The sequence below is a fragment of the Budorcas taxicolor genome, chromosome 17 (genome assembly GCF_023091745.1).
Source record: "Budorcas taxicolor isolate Tak-1 chromosome 17, Takin1.1, whole genome shotgun sequence".
NCBI classification, from domain to species: domain Eukaryota; kingdom Metazoa; phylum Chordata; class Mammalia; order Artiodactyla; family Bovidae; genus Budorcas; species Budorcas taxicolor.
The window spans coordinates 40,509,269-40,530,385 of record NC_068926.1 but is presented as its reverse complement, the minus strand read 5'-3'; the positions used below and the strand labels follow the sequence as shown (position 1 = coordinate 40,530,385).

Genomic DNA, 21,117 nt, shown 5'->3' with positions numbered 1-21,117 from the left:
ACTCATGTCCATTGGTCAGTGATGCCATCCAACCATCTCATTCTCTGTTACCCCTTTTTCCTCCTGCCCTCAATCTTTCCCAGCATCAAGGTCTTTTCCAGTGAGTTATCTCTTCGCATCAGGTGGCCAAAGTGTTAGAGCTTCAGCTTCATCATCAGTCCTTCCAATAAATGTTCAGAGTTGATTTCTTGTGGGATTGACAGGTTTGATATCCTTGCTGTCCAAGGGTCTCTCAAGAGTCTTCCCTAGCACCACAGGTCAAAAGCGTCAGTTCTTTGGCGCTCAGCCAGTGTGTTAACAAGTGGCTGTGGGGGAGCCCATAGAAGAGGATGCTCCCATTTCAGGAAAGAGAAGACAGAGGTCAAGGGAGGTGGGGAACAGGATGCCGCCTCTCTCACCCACTCCATCCACTGCTTGCCTGGCTTGAAGAATGGGCGTGATAATATCATTATTACTTGTTTTTCCATTTACTGAAAAAATGTTAAAGCTCCCATGTAAATGTAAGGAACTTGAGAGCCAGAGACAGGCATTCCTTTTAAAGTACAGTGGTGGTGGTTTTGATGTATACCCCTACCTTATTACATACGATCTGGTTTTAAACTGTGGAATTAGGGTTATTTAGGGGGGAACAGAGAGAAAACATAAAATGTTAAAATACCATGAGTCATGTTGATTGGAGTGAACACAAGATGTTAAAACTTCTAAAAGACCTTGTGCTGTAGTAGATGAGAGAGAGGGAGAAAGAGGGTGTTTGGAGTTTGAACAGAAGTACCCTCTGCAGCACACTGGAAGAGGCCGATGGCTTGTTGTAGCGGATTCATGTCCTAGGTGTTTTTTTGGGGCAGGGCGGGAGGGGGTTTGGGTAATATTTATTTACATATTTATTTGGCTGTGCTGGGTCTTAGCTGTGGCACGTGGGAACTTTTCTACCTTTGGTTGCAGCAAGTAAACTCTTAGTTGTAGCATGTGGGCATCCAGTTCCCTGACTAGGGGTTGAACCTGGGCCCCCTGCACTGGGACTGCGGAGTCTTAGCCACTGGACCAGCAGGGGGAGTCCCTCGTGTCCTAGTTCTAATGTAAGTGAAGTGAACAATCAATTGGGACAACTCACTACTGGCAGCGTGGAGTCTTAGCCACTGGACCAGCAGGGGGAGTCCTTCGTGTCCTAGTTTTAGGGTAGATATTCAGTGATACTGAGACAATGAAAAGGTCATATGTAAGATCTGCACAAAGTGAATATCCAGACCCAGTCTTTTATCTTCAGAATTTCTGGTTAGGATCGTGAGATGCGTATACTTCTCTATTGGAAAGAAGTTACGTGTTAGTGTTAAAAGGGTGTTTTTAGAAAATCATGCAGAATTCAGGCCCAGAACATCTTCATGGGGAGGCTGGGATTCTCACTGGGGAAGTGGTTCTCCAGCGGGTGGTTCCCAGGCCAGGAGTGGCTGTGTCCTGGGAACTTGTGAGAATCACATTCCCAGTTTTTAGCCCAGAATCAGAACCGCTGAATCAGAAATCGGGTTGCGGGGGCGGGGATGGTTGGCCTAGCCCTGGGTGTTTGGGAGCCTATAAAGTGCGAGCACCACCCTGCCAGGGAATTGGAGGCTAAAAACTGTGCTGACCAAATTTAGGGAGAAGCACTGACTCTTGAAGACACAGCTCAAGTCTTGATAGAAGCGCTACAAGGGCCTGTCTTAGTTGCTCCTCTTCCTCATCCTTGCATGTTAGTTGCAGGCTGAGTGAGAGGTTAGAGTTTCTGTTGGAGGGAGTTCTTTCCCAGGGCAGTTCCTCCTTGTTTCGTCCTTCATAACCATGTTGTCATTTTCTTCAGACTATTCTTGTCGTTTAAAAATGTTCGCATCATCCTTTGGATTGCGGATACATATGCATTGTTTTAACAGTGTTTGAAGCCTTGGGAAGATGTAAAATGTTGGAATGATGGAGCAGCTTTGCAGCTATCTGCTGGGAAGGTGTATATAGAGAATACATAGTTACAAAGGGTTTGTGTCCTTTCCTCAGGGCCTAGATAAATATCTTTCAGAGACTGAAGTTTTAAAAGTGAAATGTGTTTTTTAATACATAAAAAGTGGGCTGTGTTCCCTGCAGTATTTGCCCTACATATTTTATAGAATCTAGTTACTTGGTCTTTTTCAAGGCTCCACCCCATCAACGTAGGATGATGCTTTCATTTCCACTGTGATGCTAGACAAGGTGAGCCAAGCCCCAGGTGAGTTGAAGGCATTGACCTAGGGCCTTGCCCACATCTCAGGTGGGCATGGTGGTAAAAGGGGATTCCTCTGCCTCTGCTCACTGGGACAGGTTGATGCTACACGGGTGCTCTCTGGTTCTCTTGTGAAGAAGAAACAGTGATTTTCCAGATGGTTGAGAAGAAAAACAAAGAACCCCTGATCTCACTGAGGCCATGAACTTGAGCCTTGAGCTCAGAATGTGTTTGCCTTCCTGGAGAAGTGGATTTGCTTTCTCCTAACCTGGCCCTGTCTTGGGATTTGAGCCTATGTCACAGAGGAGGTGGTTGCCATCGTAGGTGCATTACAGTCTCTCTCTCTCAGAGGAGGGTGTGGTTAACATCTTCTGTGGGTTTGTTGCAAAGGAACTTTAAAGTCACATACACAGTAAAGTCTTAAGTTAACTGAGGCCTCTGCCGTGCAGTGTTAGACCTTGTCACACTGCAGAGAGGAATACACGTGGCTGCCATATGTCGAGCCACTTAAAGCCCTCTGAAGCCTGTAGGTGAAAAATTAATCAATAGTTGATCTAAGAAAGAAATGGAAAATTTTATTCGAGCCAACCTGAGGATTATAACCTGGGATATGGTCTTTCAGAAAGCTCTAGCATCATCATCCTGTCCGTGGTCAAGGCACAGTTAGATGTGTTTTTGAGACAAATGGTTGAATGTCAGATGATGTGTTGATAGTTTGCACAATCCAGATCCACACATGCAGAGTTAGTTGAGGGTCATCCAGACCCCTCATGGGATTAGGAAGGAATGTCATCTCCTGAGGAGGTCTTGTCGGTGCAGATCACCATGCTCTGAAGGTGAGTGGGGAGGCCAACGCAGGCAGAGGAGCATTTTTAAGTTTTTCTTGTCTCGCCATGAAGTATGAATTTTATTTAATCAAACTAAAGACCCAGCCAAGGGTTCATCAGATTTGAGAACTTTTAGTATTTTCTTCACCCTGATTTTAGGATGACAAGAGGAAAATGAATTGGGACAGTCCAGTTTTAGCGACCAATGCTTTTTATTTGTTCTAAAAGAAAAATCGCATCCATTAATTCATAGTACTGTTGAAAAATATTGATATGTATGATATATCAATGTATATCATACAAAATATAAATGTGCATCACATAAAATAGCATATATATCATTAGACATAAAAATGTAAAATATGGAAATATGTCATTTATCAATGCATTTTATGCATACTTACATTTTATATAAGTATGTATCATAAAACATAACAAATATATAAAGTGTTTCATAAAATAGAAATAATGCGCTATATCAATGTCATAAAATATAAAATATAAGTAAAGTATATATATCATGTAAGATATATCACATAAAATATAAACTGAAAATATAAAATATGTATCATGAAATGTTGAAGTATGTGGTATATTAACATATATCATGAAATCCCATGGACGGAGGAGCCTGGAAGGCTGCAGTCCAAGGGGTCGCTGAGGGTCGGACATGACTGAGCGACTTCACTTTCACTTTTCACTTTCATGCATTGGAGAGGGAAATGGCAACCCACTCCAGTGTTCTTGCCTGGAGAATCCCAGGGACGGGAGAGCCTGGTGGGCTGCCGTCTATGGGGTTGCACAGAGTCGGACACAACTGAAGTTACTTAGCAGCAGCAGCTATATCATATTGGTATATAATACCATATTATTCTCATTTTACAAATGAAGTACATTCATGTCATAAGTAGAAACTGAACTGCCTTTTTTCTTATATTCTGCTGGTTCAGGGCTCTCTCAGTTTGGATGCACTTAGGAATTAAGAATCCAGTGCAAGAGCTCTAGGGGTTTATGGCTTCTCGGTCATTATTATTTTTCTTTCATAAATAAATTCGACATTGGTATTAAAGCCAGGATGTATCCCTTCCCTCACCCCACTTCTGCCCCTGTGCGTCAAGCCCTGCGGTGGGTTTGCTGAGGGCCGCCGTCTCTCACTTGCTCTGGGCAGGATTTTCAAGGTTGCAGAGTAAGACCTGTCAGCTGACACTTGCTCACAGGAGAGCCATTAAGAGGGTGGTGGCCAATGTCAGGACAACCTTGCAGCTGCAGGCGAGTCACCGGGTTTCACCCACAGCCATGTGAGCCGTGTGCGGAGATCTTGTGATCAATTAATTGGCTACTTCATAATCTCCGGCCGGGCCACTACGGAGTGAGTCAGTCCGAGCCACTCAGCCTGTTGAGAGTCTTGTCTTTTGTAACCGGAGCACAAACCCAGGAACAAAAGTAAGAAGTGGGGCTTGGACTTGTTGGATTCTAATTCTAATGGCTTTGCTGAGAGCCTGCTTTACAGAGTGAGGCAGGCATCTGACTTCCTAAATCAAGGGGCTTTGTTTACGTAACAAGTGAATGTTCCTTTTTTTTTTCTTAAACTTCTGAAAGAGGAAATTGGAGGGTTGCTGCCAAGAAGCTTGTGTCACTTACCTCCTCTGTACAGGGAGTGCGGGTATCATAGGGACAGCCGATCACTGCGGAAACCCCTCCAGCCATAGGACCTTCCAAGTCCATGAGGACAGTCAAAATCACCTGGAAGAGGGCTGACCCGCCGGGAGATGTGCGGTTGCTCGGCCAGGACCACAGCCCAGGCGGGGGGCTGGCGGGACGCAGCCCGGGGTGTGAGTGATGGGCGGCCGCACAGGATGCTTTTCTGCACAAGGACTCAGAAGCATGCCAGAGTCGGCAGGAGCCCTGATGCCCCGGAACTCAGCAACAGGTTTGAAACTTCTGTTCTGTCTCAGAGTCTCAGAGAAATTCTCACTGGGCACTGGGGAGGTAAATCATGGTGATCTGAAACTTGGGTTTGCAGACAGGCACAGGTGGTTGGTGGGTGTGCAGACAAGCCCTGTCCTTTACAGAAAAGGTACAAGATGGGTGTTTTCTAGCAGCTGTTTGGGTCCTGCTGCCCATGTGGTCCTGAACCTCCCTTTGCTCCTGTCGGAGGAGGCACCAGGAAGCAGTGGGTGCTGCCTGTACTGGGGGGAAGCTTGAACAGTGCAATCTCAGGGCTCCCTGGGAAAAGCAGGCACAGCCCCAAAGGACCAGCATATTGTCAGACAGGGCCTGGATGCCTCACTTCTCAGTCTGGCTGGTGGTGTTTCTGGTTGGAGGTGGGGTGGTGAGGGAGAGTCCAGGCTTCCCCTTCTGGAAAATCCTTTCCATGGGAAGGAAGATGTTAGGATGAACCAGTGTTTGTAATGCAGCCCATCAAAGGAATATGTATTATAATTACTGTTTAATTGCTACTTAATTGTTTCATTCATTTTGGAAGAATTCACTAATTAGTGATAACACTTAGTTGAAACATTAAGGAATTTTAGTGCGTATCAGTGAAACAGAAAAATACCTTGGAAATTGCATTTCATTCCAAAGTATTCAGTAAAACCAGAAAAAGGTAAGCTCCAATTCTCATGATTAGTGTAAAAGTAATTTTCTAAATCCACTTAAGTATTGTTACTTTTTTCCTTATAGATTTTTTCTCAGCATTAACATGGCTCATCAACTGTTTACCCCATAAATAGAGTTCTTGGTTCTTGACTAATAATCAGGATATGTTTTTTGTCATGTAAAAATCATGGTATTTCTTCAGTGGAAACAATAAAATGGTACAGAGTTCGCTGCAGGATAAGTGTCCATAGTTGGAAACCCCGTGCTGTCTACTCAGTATAGAGATGTGACTGTTCAGATAAGAATCTCACTGTTACACCATCTGTGGTGTTTCCTGTGTGGAAAGGATGGCTGAGTGACAGCAGAGCATGGTGGATCCACACTTGGTCATCTTGGGTGCGGATCCAAATCCGATCCTGATGCCAGCTCTGCTGCCCAGAGGCCGTGTTAACCCTGGCTGGTCCCCTGCTTTTTTGCATCTCATTCTCAACTGTTCAGATGTGTAGCTGGTTCAGATTGCTTTTGAAATTCTCTCCTCTAAGATTCTACAGGATAGCTTCGGGACATTCTGAATTCCTATTTTTGTTATTCAGACAATTCTTGATTCCCTGAGTAGGTATGTGGAGCACCAGGGGTGGCACCCACATGAGAAGATGACACTCAGGGCGTCACCAATTCTTGCTGAACTTCTTAAGAAGTTTTCCATATGAGCTTCTGCTTCTCCCTCTCGGTTAATTTGCTCTTTTTCCGTAGGATTTTAATCATTACTTTTTAAAATGACACTTTAAACTTAACGAAACCTCTTCACGTGCATTGTCTCCTTTCCTTATTTTAACTTCCTTTAGACTTACTTCTTAGGTGCTGAGATGGTTTTAGATTCTGTACAGTGATGATGTGTGTCATTTAGTTGGAATTCATCTCTGGTCACACCAATTGTCTTGGCCCCATTTCCACTTTCTTTTCCCCCTTTTTTAGTCTTGAAAAGGTGGCCGTTGTTTGCAGGATGGTGCTTTTTTTTCCTGAATTTCTCTAGAAGTCGGGCTGGTCTTGGGGTGGAGTGAATTATTGATGGGAGCTTATGCCCCAAGGATCTGGCTCCAAGTGCTCACGAGGTACCTGTGTGGCCAGGTCAGGTGGCAGCCAGCCAGGTGTGACTCCCAGGGCCCGCTTTGCTCTTGGGTATCTTAGATCAACAGTTTCAAGTGGTTGTCTTAGCTGAGTACACTGATAAGTAGTTTTCTTTCTTTTTTTTTTCATTGCTCATGATTTTCCACTTAGTCAAAGGCGAAGAGTCAGATTCCATAAATGCAGTGGAAAGGCTCCAGGTACGTAACAGTGGCACCATGTAAACCTGGCACAATGTGGGGCAGAAAGAAGCACTGGATCTTCCCACTGTGGTTCTTGTGGAATGAGAGATTTCAGCATAGAAGTCGTCCCACCTAGACCTTTGCTTCTCCTCTCTTTAACCTCTAGAATGTCAGAAATTGGTTTTCAATATATTTCACAAAATTCCAGAGTCGGCACAAACCTGTAGAGTTTGATGAGGCATCTTAAGTGGTTTGCCAATAAAACATTCCATGCTGAAACTCAGTTCAAATCTAGGAACTGTGAACTGCGATGTGGGGCTTCCAATCTGCTCTCTTAAAGATGCTAATAACTTGACTTTTCAAACTTTCCCAGCAAATTAAATCCATCCATAGGGCTGTTTATATGCAGAATCTGGGAGGACTTGCCTAGCTTATCTTGTAAATCTTATAAATTGCTGTTTTTCTGATGGCATGAGAAAATTTGATGCAGCCTTGCCTTAAAAAGTGTGCCCCAAAATGGATAACCAGCAAGGACCTACGGTATAGCACAGGGAACTCTCCTCAATGTTATGTGGCAGCCTGGATGGAAGGGGAGTTCCGGGGAGAATGGATACATGTTTATATATGGCTGAGTCCCTTGCTGGTCCACCTGAAACTATCACAAAATTGTTAGTCAGCTATACAATTCAAAATTAAAAGTTTTTTTTTAAAAAAAAAACACAAAAACATGCCCCACACGTGGAGAGGAACTGAAACAGCCCTTCAGAGTCAACGGTGCTTGAAGTTTCACATCTTGACATCTGGGTTTAGAGGAGATCCACTGTGGCTGCTTTAGAACCACCAGGAGGGAGGGAGAGAAGGAGTGACTATAGATCTCTGATATGTCTCAGATGAACCTATTTTATTAAGAAAGATAGAGCCTTCGCTTGCTTGTGGAAGATGCTTATGGAGAAACAAGTACATACACCGGGGTGTTTCTTCCCCAGTGCATGCTTCACGGAGATGAGCTGACCACAACCATACAACGGTCTATGTTTAGAGTGGTTAGAGTTCCTGAAGGTTTTAGTAAAAGGCTTCTAAAGGGGAGTCTAAGGCAGGGTGGGCTGAGGCGGGGAGTGTTTGTATCACACTCTTCACTGAGAAACACTGTGTGAAACTTCCTGCTTGGGAAATGAGCTGCTAGACAGGTTGAGTGCGTGTGCAGGCGCAACCCCACCCCGGTCAGCTGACGGCCCCGTGCTGGTGACCAGCCCCACGGGGAGGCTGCAGACCCGGGGTGCCTCTTCCCGACGCCCTCGGCATCACCACTGCAAGCGCCCTGCTTCCCTGCCCTTTGAGCTGACTTCATGTGCCACGAGGAGTTCTCTTTGACTCGTTAAGAAGAGAGTTTATTTCCACCCGTTGATGGTTGGGATTTGGGGATGTAATCTGAGGACGAGTGAACGGTGGAAGGAATGCAGTGGTAACGTGGTGCTGGGCAGAGGCGTGTTGCCGTCGGTTCAGGGAACGTTCATCTTTTCTCTGATCCCCATCTCTTGGGGGTGAGTCAGGACAGCCTTGGAACAGGGGCTGCTGCTTCCATGCTGCCAGCTAACTGACTTACACTCGATCTGGGTCTTATTTTGAGGACAAGCAGGGTAAAGCCCTGTTGTTAGTCACTGTAGGGGAGTATGTTGAGAGTGCTCCAGGCAGAAGGCAAAGCACTTTGGCTCTGGGGCCCCCAGGCCAGGTGCTGGGTGCCCGATGAAGGGTACTCCCCGCCAACGTCCCCACTACCTCCCGCAAGCTCTGCTCGGCCAGATGGACTGGAGAGGATGAAGTGGCCACGACTCCTGGGTCTCCTGTGACTCCTTTGTGAGTCAAGCCATGGCTCAGCCTCATCCTTTCATTATGACAGTAGCAGAAGCTGAATAACCTCTGAACAAGGGGAAGCAAGCCCTGGCGGGAGTCCATGAGAGCCATAACCCGTGACCCGCCTGATACTGTAATTAGACTCCCAACCAACACTCACCAAGGGAACCCAGCCGGCGGGATTCCCGGCAGCCCTCCCCCACTTTTACGGGATCCCAAGTGTATGTGGGATGTTGCATATCAGGTGTTCATCCGTCAGTCAGACTTTTACATCTTGCAGGGTTTGCTCCTCCTCTTAATCTCTCATCTTTCTTAGTTTAGAAAGGCTTTTTTAAAAAAAAACAAAAACCCAAAAACAGCCCACTACTCTCAGGTCTTTACAGAACAGATGTGAATTAGAATGCTGTCTTTTTTTTCCCCCCTCACTATGTGTAACATTTTTTTTCACTTTCATTTCTCACCCTCCCCAAAGGTAAACAAAAGAAAAAAATAAAAAAACCAAAACCTTGGTAGAGCTAAGCTAGTTTCTCCACTTAGTGATTTTTTTCTTTTATTTTTTAAATCTCACCCCTGACGTGAGAGCATAGACTGTGGCACCGATTTAAGGCGAGCGCCCATGAAGTGGGATCTTCTCTGCCTTGATCTCACAATCTCAGGGCTCATCTCCCCTGAAACCCACTGTGTCTTCGGGATCATCGCCTCCTCTCTCCGTGTTTCTGTTTTCTCTTTCTTCTAAAAGAAATTAAACTGAAGGGTCAGGTGAGTGATTTCCCCAAAGACATGTTTTTAAAAATGCAGGCTCCTGAGCCTCACTTCAGAGCCACTGGATCAAAGTCCTGGAAGTGGAACTAGGGAAGCTTTGTTTACTAAAAATGAACACAGAGATTTGTCTGGGGTGGTTCTGGTGATGAGTCAGGTTTGCAACCACCGGATGGGGTGTCTGGGTCCCCTCCAGCTCCAGCATCCTGATTGTCAGGGACCAGTGGGACCCAGAAATGTCAGACAGATGTGAGGACATCCCTTGGCAACTACGGGAGTCAGAATGATCTCAGCGGTCGTTTTTTTCTATCTGGAGAGCAAGCTGTGTGGGTATTTGAGGAAGCATGTTCTCAGCAGTGGGAGGAGTGAGTACCGAGATCCCAAGGCAGGAACATGCGTGGTGTGCACCCTAAACCCTGTGCCCGAGGGATGCAGATGGCGTGCGGTCCTCCGTGGGGCGATGAATGGGCACAGGTGTGCTCGCGGTCCAGGCTGCAGCTGCGCACATGGTGTGGGCGGGAGGCGGGGGCTGCCCGTCCCCCAGAGTCTTACCCACTGGCCTTTCCTTGATAACAAACATTCCTGCTATTGGAGCCTCTCTTCTTTGTATCTAACCGTTGTTCTCTCCAGGCAGTGACTACTGCCTCAGTGTCAAGTGCTTTTACGACAGCTGGTGGAGGACTAGGGGGTACTGCCGAGCACGGACAGGCCCCAGGGGAGGTGGCCTGCACTTCTGCTGAGCAGGGACAGAGACCTTCAGTGGCTGCATCTAACACTCAAATAACATGTCCTTGGTTCTCATTGTCACAGGAGATTCTCTAGCAGGCTAAATGATCCTCAGAGAACAATCCTATAGCAAAGTTTAAAACCAGTCCTTATTACTTAAAGTACCTACATTTCCAAGTCCCCTTGAACATTGATTTTTTTTTTTTTTTTAAGATGGACTGTATTTCAGAGCAGTTTTAGGTTCATTGAAAAATTAAGCCTGAAGGACAGAGCCCCTGTCTCTCCCTGCTCCATCCTCACACCTCCCCTGTTCTCAGCATCTGACACCAGGGTGGTATGTGTGTTTCAGCTGAGAATCCTGCAATTGACATATCATCCTCACCCCAAACTGTGCTTTACATTTGAGGTTCACTCTTGGCGGTGTTGTTCTGTGGGTTTGGACAAACGTATAAGGACGTGTACCCATCCATATGCTTCCCTGGTGGCTCAGTGGTAAAGAATCCGCCTGCCAACACAGGAGATGTGGGTTTGATCCCAGGGTCGGGAAGATCCCTTGGAGAAGGAAATGGCTACCCGCTCCAGCATTCTTGCCTGGGACAGAGGAACCTGGTGGGCCATAGTCCATGAGGTTGCAAGGAGTCAGACACAATTCAGTGATTGAACAACAACTATAACAACCCATCAGTATAGTTTCATACAGAGCAGCCTCACTGCCCTGACAGTCCTCTGTGCTCTGCCTATTCCTGTCACCCATCACCCACCCCCAAACTCTGGCAGCCACTGAGCTTCTCACTGTCCTATAGTCTCGCCTTTTCTGGAGTGTCCTTTGGTTGGAATTGTAACAGTACATCGCTTTTTCAGATCGGCTTCTTTCACTTAGTAATTTGCATTTCCATTTCCTCCATGTCTTTTCATGGCTTGATAGCTCATTTCTTTTCAGTGCTGAATAATGTTCCACTGTCTGGATAGACACAGTTTGTATATCCATCCACCTACTGAAGGGTGTGTTGGTTGCTTCCACATTTTGACAGTGGGATGACTAAAGCTGCTGTAAACATCCACGTGCCGGTTTTTGTGTGGATATGTCTTATTCCTTTGGGTAAATATCAAGGCGTGTGCTTCCTGGGTTGCAAGGTAAGAGTTTGTTTTGTTGTAAGAAACCACCAGCTTCTGGACTGGCTGTGCCATTTTGCATTCCCACCAGCAGTGAGTGACAGTTCCTGTTGCTCCACATCCTCTTAGCATTTGCTGTTTTTCGGTGTTCTGGCTCTCGGCCATTCTGATAGGTGTGTGGTGCTCTCTCGTTGTTTCAATGTGTATTTCTCTAATGGCATATGATGTGGCGCATATTTTTCATATGCTTCTGTCTTTTGTTCTCTGTCTATTCAGGTCTTTTGCCAAATTTTAAATTGGGTTGTTTGTTTTCTTATTTTGAGTTTTATGAGTTTGGGGTATATTATGGATCCCAGTCCTTTATCAGTATTGTCTTTTGCAAATATTTTCTCGCAGTCTGAGGCTTGTCTTCTTCTCTTGTTTTCTCTCATGGGCCAGAGCTTTTAAACTTAATGCGGTCAGCTTATCACCTGTTCCTTTCATGCTTGTGCCTTGGTGCTGTCATCCCCGTGCTCAGGACCATCTAGATTTTCTCCTGTGTTTTCTTCTAGGATTTTTATAATTTTGCATTTTGAGTGTGAGGTCTATTTTGAGTTAAAATTTTGCAAAGGGTTAAGGGCTGTGTTGAGATTCTCTCTTTGGCGTACAGATGTCCGCTTGTTTGGCCCCATTTGTGGAGAGGCTGCCTGGTCTCCGTTGTGTTGTCTTTGTTACTTTGTCAAAGGTCGGTTGAGCGTGTGCGGCTCTGAGTCTGTGTCCTCTACTCTCCTTTATCGACCTGTCTGCTCTTTCACCCGGACCACACTGTCCTGTTTGCTGTGACTGTAGCAAGACTTAAAGTCAGGTAGTGCCACTCCTCTGACGTTTGTCTTCTCCTTCAATGTCATGTTGGCTGTTCCGGGTCCTCTGCCTCTCCGTGTAAACTTCAGAATCAGTTTGTTGATGTCTAGAAAACAACTTGTTGGGATTTTGATTGAAATTTCATTGAATCTATAGATCAGCTTGGGAAGAACTGACATCCTGAGTCTTCTATTTATTTAGGAGAATAAACCCTCTCTGTCTATGCACAACTCTGTCTATTTAGTTCTCCTTTGATTTCTTTCTTGATTTCTTGGCTTCTTTGTTAATTTCTTCCTTCTTCCCTCCATCCCTCCCTCCTTCTTTCCCTGTTTATGTACCACAAGTCAGGTGGGATCTTAGTTCCCTGACCAAGGACTAAACCTCTGCCCCTTGCAGTGTAAGCGTGGCATCTTAACCACTGAACTGCCAGGGAAGTCCCTCCTTTGATTTCTTTTTTTTTAGAGTTTTGTAGTTTTCCTCCTATAGATCTTATAGGTATTGTGTTAGATTTATACCTAAGAATTTCTTTTTGGGGCTGATATAAATGATACTGTGTTTTCTATTTTTAAATTCCACTTAATTGCCAGTGTATGAAATATTAAAATTTAACAGAGCATGACTGCATTCATGTCAGGCTAGCTGCTTTCTCCTTTTCTGTATAAATGCCTTAATTTTTTCCTTTATATTGTTACTAAAGTTACTTTTAATATTTTTCTTAAATATTTTTTCTGATTATCAAAATAATACAGTTTATTACAAAGCTTTTAGGAAATGCAAGCAAATATAAAAATGAAAACCCAACTTACCAAGAGTGCTATCATACAGATTTTTACTATTAATAATTTTATTTGTTTTCTTGCAGTCCTTTTTGGTAGGTGCATATAAGCTGCATTATATCAACTGAACCATATATATGTATTATATGTACGTATAATCTGTTTTTTCACTCAGTGTTATACGATGACACTTTCACCGTGTCATTAAAATGTTTTTAAGACAGTTTTTAATGACTTCTTTAAGTATCCTGAATGGACAACCTCAAACACTTTGGATGTGTCCTATAGTGGATATTAACATTTATTAGTTTTTGACTGTTACAATGCAGAGAACAAGCTATCTTTGTTCAAATTTCTGACAGTTTCCTTGTGAGAGAATTTTCCTTGGAGATGTTCCTTGTAGGAAATTTGAAGGAGACCCATTTTCCTTCCCCAACAGAATTTGAAAGTTGAGAGAGAGCAGTTGGTTAGTAAGTGGGAAACAGTGTCGTGCGTGGCAACAGAGGCCGTGGACTGTTGACCTCAGAGTCCGAGCCACCCGCCCACCTGGTCCCCTGTATCCTGGGACACCCTGGCCTCTGCCCAGAGGACAGTCCCTGTATACCTGATGCCAGGAGCTGAGGGCCAGGTCAGCGCCTGCTCTGCAGGTGGGTGGATGCCAAAGAGGGAAGGAAAATTGTCCATCAGAGTGGATTCCTCTCCCCTGAGAGGAGCCGTGGACAGACAAAGCAGTCAGAAGTGTCCTCTCATCAGAATTGACCTCTACTGGGAAACTTGAGGCAGAGATAAGGAGGCCCCCAGTCCTAACATCTTGCATAGGTTAAATCGCTTCTTAGAAGATACGAATTAGAGTTTTTTCCTTAACTTTTTTTTGTTGTTGTTGCTGTTTTCACCATTCATTCCTCACTTGTTTATTTAAACATTCATTTATTTGACTTCCCGGGTCCTAGTAGTGGCACACGTAATCTGCAGTTGTGGCCTACAAACTCTTCAGTTGCAGCATGTGAGTTCTAGTTCTCTGACCAGGGGTTGAAGCCAGGCCCCCTGCGTTAGGAGCACAGAGTCTTAGCCCACTGGACTGCCAGGGAAGTCCCTTACTTAACGTTTTGAAAAAGCATTTTATCCATATATCTTCAGAGATTGTATATTCACTTGGTTCAAAAGAAAAATATCTATCTGAAACTTGTTGCTCCCCACCTCTTTTTTTTCTTTTCCATCTCATTCAAGTAATCAATGTTATTAGTTTCTTACAAATTCTTTTTTACTCATTTAAAAAACCCTTTTCCACTTTCATTTTGTTATGAAAATTTCAGTCGTACAGAAAGTACAGGCTGTGCTATATTAACCACATGTGTAACCGTGACCCAGTTTTCTTAAATCTTAACATTTTGCCACTTTGGCTTCACATGTATAATTTTTTTTAAAAGAACCAGACCATTAGGGAAGCAGGTGATGTTTCTTCTATCCTCCTTCCTGGGGCTCCGTCTCCCCCTCTTCCTTCCAGAGGTAACTGCCATCTGAACATGATGGTTCTTGTTCTTCTGTGTATCTGCTGTTTACTGGCTATGGTGCTCAGTCACGTCTGACTCTTTGTGATCCCATGGACTGTAGCCCGCCAGACTCCTTTGTCCATGGAATTTTCCAGGCAAGAATATGGGGGTAGGTTGCCATTTCCTCCTCCTGGGAATCTTCCCAACCAGGGGATCGAACCAGCATCTCTTGTGTCTCCTGCATTGGCAGGCAGATTCTTTACCACTAGGGCCACCTGTAAGCCTATTACTGGCTATGATGTATCCATAAATAATACTGGGTTACATGTATTTAACATTATAAAATGGATATCATACTGTACATATTATTTCAGAGCTTATTTTTTTATACAACTGGATGTTTTTGAGATTCATTCGTATCAATCCATGTAGCTCTACTTTGTTAATTCTGAATTCTGTATAGCATTCCATTCTCTGAATAAGCTACAGTTTATGTGTCTGTTAGCCTATTCATGAGCATTTCATTTTTTTTTTTTTTTAACAAATTTTACTGTTATAATCAGTGCTGTAGTGAATGTATCACCATGGCCCTGTCTGCATGTCAGCATTAATTTCGTAGGGTGAGTGCCTACAGAAGAGTGGAGTTTAGGTTTTAGGACTTATGACTTGTTGTATTCAGTGTTCTCCAGAGTGGGTGTCCCGTCTCCTTTCTCACCAGCAGTGCATGGCATCCCGCTGCCCCTCATTCTTGGAGGTGGGGAGGGGGAAACAGAATCTCATTTTCTTTTAACTCATTACTGACCAGGGGATTTCTGCAGGAATTAATGCCTATGGCCAAAGATTTTTATTTTGGACAGCCCAAAAGTAATTCTGTTATTTCACTAACACTTTGCGAGTTATTAAATTCAGTAGTTACACACTGTAAAGTCTTTACTGACACAGCTGTAAAGTCTTCTCTAGCATCATGAGTTTCATGTTCACCTTCAGTATCAGAATCAATCACTAAGGTTTTTTGTCATTTTGTTAGTCTAATATTCACATCACCTGAATCAAAACTATATTCCGAAGAGCTGTCATCTCCTGAGACACTAGTTATATGTCACTCAGACAGTCAGAGAAAGTACCTGCATAAAATTCACTGAAAAATTCTTCTTCACTTAAAATTTTGTGATGTGTCATTTTTGAAAATTTTACACAATAAAGCTTGTGTGTGCAGTATACACAAAGTTGGAACAAAAACCTAAGAACAAAATATGAATAACAGCAACAAACATTAGTTGCATTATGAACACTTGATCACTTTTAAGCTCTAACATCTTTCACACAGTGATTATAATTGTATCACTCTCTAAAATCGTATTGATAGGTCTCCAGTCAATAATTTTCAGGAAAATAAAAAGACATACTATGTCTCCAGTCATATCATCGAGGTATAATCCATGTACCATACAACCCACCCATCTGAAGTCTTTTTCTGTGTCCACAGAGTTGTAAAGTCCTCACCTCACCACATCAACTTCAGAACATTTTCATTAACCTTAAAAGAAACCACCCACCAAAGTTAGCTGTCATCCTCTAGTCTCCCTACAAATGGTTCTAATCAGTGATGAATTTGCTGTCTCTATAGATCTGCCTGTTTCTGACATTTCCTGTAAACAGCATCACGCAGCATACGATGCTTTGTGGTTATCTTCTTTCATTTACCATCATATTTTCAAGACTCACCTGCGTCCTGGCATGTAATTGCACTTCGTCCCTTTTTAGTCTGGATCATATAAGATCATGGGCTTCCCTGGTGACTCAGGCGGTAAAGAATCTGCCTGCAATGCAGGAGACCCGGGTTTGATCCCTGAATCGAGAAGATCCCCTGGAGGAGGGCATGGCAACCCACTCCAGTATTCTTGCATGAAGAGCTCCATGGACAGAGGAACCTGGCGGGCTGCAGTCCATGGGGCCACACACAGTTGAACAGACTGAGCAGCCGACACTTTCACTTTCAGGCTGGAGTTTGTTCAATGAGGGAATGGTTTTGGCTCTCATGACTAGAGCTGTTCTAAAGACTGATGGACTCCTTTTTATATGGACTGTTTTTTAATGAAGAAAGGGTAGTTTAGATGCCAGGAACAGTAGGCAAAGGTCCTGGGTGTCCACCCGGAGCAGGCAGGTGGGTGAGAGGTAGCAGGGGCCCTTTCTCCAGCCCCCTTAGCTGTATGGCTCAGGGTTCCCCATGCTGTCGTGGGGTCACAGAGGACTCGTGGCAATAGGCATGAACCACGAGCCCTTCCTCACTCGGGGCCTTTCTGTGTCATCCTTGCACGTTCTGGCCTCAGGTACCAACTGCCGGTCTGTCTAGGACAGCACTCCTGTGCTGTCTTTTGCAAGGCTTGTCCCCACCCAGCCATTTCCAGGCCAGCTCATCAACTATCTTGGCCATATAATTAAAAACCAAGCTTAGGAGGTGTGGGGGCAGCTCCTGGTCTCAATTGTCTGCTTCATCCCACACCTGTCCACAGCTGGGAGTGGACCCTAAGGTCAGGAACTCCCTTTCAGAACCAATGGAGCAAAATCCCACTCTTAATGAGCCAACCTCGCTCCTTCCCTGGGAGAACTAAATATTCTTGTGAGTTTTGCCTTCAGAGCTCAGAACTATCCCTCCTCTTCCTACATTTTAAAAATTCAATTTGTGTAAACTATATCTTTTTACATCTCTTTTCTGTGGAAGTAAGCCAGTTTGTATCCTTCCTTCCCCTGCAGAGGGTGGCCTGCCTGTCCCAGGATCCAGGCCTGCCCTGTGGATTTGGCTGTGGTCACACACCCACCGTCTGCGGCAGCTGCTGGTGTTCCGGGGGGTGGACGGAGAGCAAGGGGTTTAATTTTCCCCATCCATGTCCTGTCCACTTGTTTCCAGTCTTCTGCTTTTATCAAACACGCTGCAGTCACACGGTTGTGTCTGTTTAGTTCCAGAAGTGAGGTCGGGTGTCCAAGGTTATAAACCCTGGGGACCCTAAGAGCTGTGATTAGTTACCCTCCATCTGTGGTCGCAGCAATTTGTACCTCCGCCTGCATTTCTCTTGGGTGGGGTGTCTTACCTTTGGGTTTTTTTTTTTTTTTTTTGATTTGCTTTTTTCTTTCCAAGAGTGAGAATTAGCATCTTTCCCTGTGTTTAAAGACCATATTATTTTTGTTTTTCTGTAAACTGTCTGAATTTGTTGTCCACCTTTCCTTTGGTTTGCAAATCTTTATTGATCTCTGACTAGTCTTTATATGTTAGGGAGATTAATCCTTTGTGATATGAGCTGCTGATAGCTGGATTTTGTGAATCTTTTAAAAAATGCTTGATCACATTTTTCTACATAATCGAGGTTGTACTGTATACATAACCCTGTGTTCTGTTTTTCAGTCCTAACACTGTGTCATCAGCGTTTTTTATTTTTCGAACATAGTGCATTTTTACCCTCAGACGGAAATACAGAGGGAGGTTTTAGGGTGCAGAGCACATGACCCCGAGTTGTTGGCTCGTGATGTGGAGCTAATGACCCAGCCACACTGGAGGAGCACAATTTGGGGTCAGGAGACACTGGTTTGGGTTCCATCTTTGCCACTTACTGGTTCCAACCTCATTCAAGTCTCCTAACTTCTATATAAAACAGAACGCAAGACACCTGTGAAGGACACTTGTGAAGGCCAGCTCAGGTACCTTCTGGAAGGAGGTTAGGCAGGTATTTCTCATGTGCCGTGCAGCTCTCATCACCAGCCTCCCTGTCTACACCCAGAACTCAGGCCTTCTGGGCTGTGTCTCAGACTTCAGGAACCAGACTTCTGGAACCAGCATCTCTAGGCTCTGAGATTATGCAGTAAAAAAGGACAGTTTGTAATACAGTGGAAATCAATTCGATACAGTCAAAACAGTAATGGCAAACTGAAACCTGCAAATGGGTTTGATAAATGAGAGGGGGCGTTACTTTCCTGGAAACTTTGTCCTGTCCTCAGGGGAGGCAGGGGTGAAAAGGGGCAGGAAAGTGTGGTCTGTGGATGCTGGGAAGGGAGCTCAGTAAATGCCATTGTCTAAGGCCAGACTGTGAGCTTCCCCAGTGGCTCAGTGGTAAGGAATCTGCCTGCAGTCCAGGGGACACAGGTTTGATCCCTGGGTCTGGAAGATCCCTTGGAGGAGGGCACGGCTACCCACTCTAGTATTTCTGGCTGGAAGATTCCATGGACAGAGGTGCCTGGTGGGCTTCAGCCCATGAGGTCACAAAAGAGAGAACAGCTGAGCAACTGAACACACACAAGGCCGGACTACATATTTGAAACCGAATTGGACTGCTTATAATTCAGTAAGATAGTTTCCCCATGGAAGTTCACCCACTGCCTCGGGCTTCAGCTACCAGAAGCTTTATAGAGCAAACTGTCATTAAGGTTATTTGTCTTAAGACAATACTAGACTCTTTGATGGGTTTTAAAAGAAACAGTGTTCCTGTTGTATTCCTGTTTCATTATTTTTAATTTTTCAAGAGAGAGTGCAGTCATGGTGAAATATTGAAAAAGCACGAAGTCTTAGCACCTACCTGCACACACTCATAGCCTGCTTGGCTCTGTGATAAGCAGAGATAACCCTCAAAACAATGCTCATGAGGTGGGGACCACTGCCACCCCCATTCTGCAGGTGGAGATGCTGATAGCGCAGAGGGAGGGTTGGGCCGCGTGGGCAGGAGGCAGCGGGCGAGGGTGAGTGCCCAGGCTCCCAGCCCAGGGCCTGCAGACCCCTTGCTCCGTGGCCCTGACACTGGCGCATGGGGTGGTGTTCACATGCGGGGCTCTCACTGTGTCCTGTGGGGAGGGACCCGCTTGCTTCTCTCTTTCAGCCACCAGCGTCCTACTCCAGATACCACCAGTCTCATGGTTACAGATCTTCTAGGCAGACTCTGGGTATACAGTGAAATTCAGAGTTTTGTCCCTTTTAGGAATGCACATGGCAGCGTCGTATACACAGTGCTCGACACTTCTTCTTTCCAGTTAAAGGGGCCTCCTAATGCACCCCATGCCACTGCCTGAGGAGCCTCCCCGTTCAGGGTCGTGTCCGCGTAGCCCCCTCGTAGGCACGCGCCATCCCTTGCGGACGCTTTGTTCTGGTCCTTGGCTGCTCTGAATGGTGTTGCTGTGCATCGCTTTTTGTATGTAACCGTTTTGGACCAATGCGAGTTGAGCTGTAGGATTAATTCCTACAAGCGGGGTATCTGGGTCAAAGAGTATGTGAGTCTGTGTGTTAGCACCCCTCCCCCCATGCCACTCACTCTCTTTGCCACTCCCTCTTTTCCCTTATTTTGGCCTCTGCCCTGCAGCCCAGCCCTCAGCGCTACTCTCAGACTGCTCCCCCACCTGCTCACCTATACCCATCTCTTAATAGGTATATTTTATACCCCCAAATAGGAACAGTTTCTGTTTATTTTGACTTTCCCGTTTTGTAAACAAAAGATCTTATGGAGAGTCATACTTTCAACCTCTGAAAATCTAGGAAAATTGACCTTGAGAAGCCTCTAGAGAAAAAGAATTATTTCCTTATCTGTGTGCAAGTTAAATGGATGTAGAATAACTCATACATGAGGCTGTGCCTTGACTGTTTGAAATTCATTCACCTACTTGTTATGAGTAGAGAGTTTCCCTGGGTGGAGGGGAGGATGGGAAACCTTACGTTCAGAAAAAGGTATGCAATCATGTTGATGCAAGGTAGCTCTGAGCAGAGCTGAAAGTTACATCTCAGCCCTCCTGAAACACAGAGATGCGTGTTGATGATTTGGGTTGTGCTGTCAAGAGCGTGAAAGAATTAGCTCAGGAAATACTGAATTAATGCATGCTTGGGGATGGATTGCAAAGCTTCTTCCCCCCTCCCAAAAAAATACAGATAATTTGTAGCTTCTAGATACAAAAAAGAATTAGTGCTCTTTTAAGAATTAAAGGAACCCTTTTGGAAAAAATGAGTCATGGTTAGAGATTCTGTAAGTTTTAAAGAGGAGAAAAAGAAGACCCTGTTAATAATAACAGAATCTGGGAAGCCAGCCGGGCGGCATGCGGGCTGGAGCAGGGCCCCTCGGTGACTCCTGCCCGCTCGGCGTCTCTGTAGCCTTGAGGGAACTTGCGCTTTTCACCTTCATATTTCGCCAACATTTTTGGACCATTCTGTCAGTTAGAGATGTGTTCGTGCTGAGAAGCCTGCTTCTCCATCACAGTGCAGAGCCCATCAAGGAAGGCCAGGGTGCCATGCAGTCATGAAGGTCAGTCAGTGAAGGTGGCTTTTGTTTTCTCTCGTCCTCTCTGGCTGAGGACACCTGTTATACTTTGTACACTGCACACCTGGTAGATGGTTTGTGTCAGAGTCAGAGGGCTTGCAGGTCATTCTGGCTGCAGCTCATCACTTAGGAAGAGGGGGTGCCAGGCTGGAGCTGAGGAGGTTGCCTGGGGTCAGATGCTTCATCCTGCCCGGAGGCCATGCAGGGTGGCCCAGGCTGGGGCCTGTGGGTGTCGGTGCTGCGGGCACCACACAGACTCCACCTGCTTCAGAGTTCTATCTGATGTGACCCTGAGCTCAGGAAGGAGGGACTGGGTTCTCTT

The 21,117-nt window shown here is 45.2% G+C and overlaps 1 protein-coding gene across 6 annotated transcripts in view; it reads left to right on the top strand.

Moving 5' to 3' along the window:
* The window catches only part of FNIP2 (folliculin interacting protein 2), a 98,595-nt gene that overhangs the window by 5,951 nt on the left and 71,527 nt on the right, over positions 1–21,117 (top strand). For 2 of the 6 annotated variants that reach the window (XM_052654492.1, XM_052654498.1), the window contains exon 1: positions 4,499–4,978. The exons of 1 other annotated variant lie outside the window; for it this stretch is intronic. In XM_052654492.1, the coding sequence (XP_052510452.1) occupies positions 4,818–4,978 (161 nt within the window). In that variant the 5' untranslated portion in view covers positions 4,499–4,817. Of the gene's footprint in view, positions 1–4,498; positions 4,979–21,117 lie in introns of those variants that run through there. 3 more of the 6 variants (XM_052654495.1, XM_052654493.1, XM_052654496.1) reach the window with 2 other exon arrangements.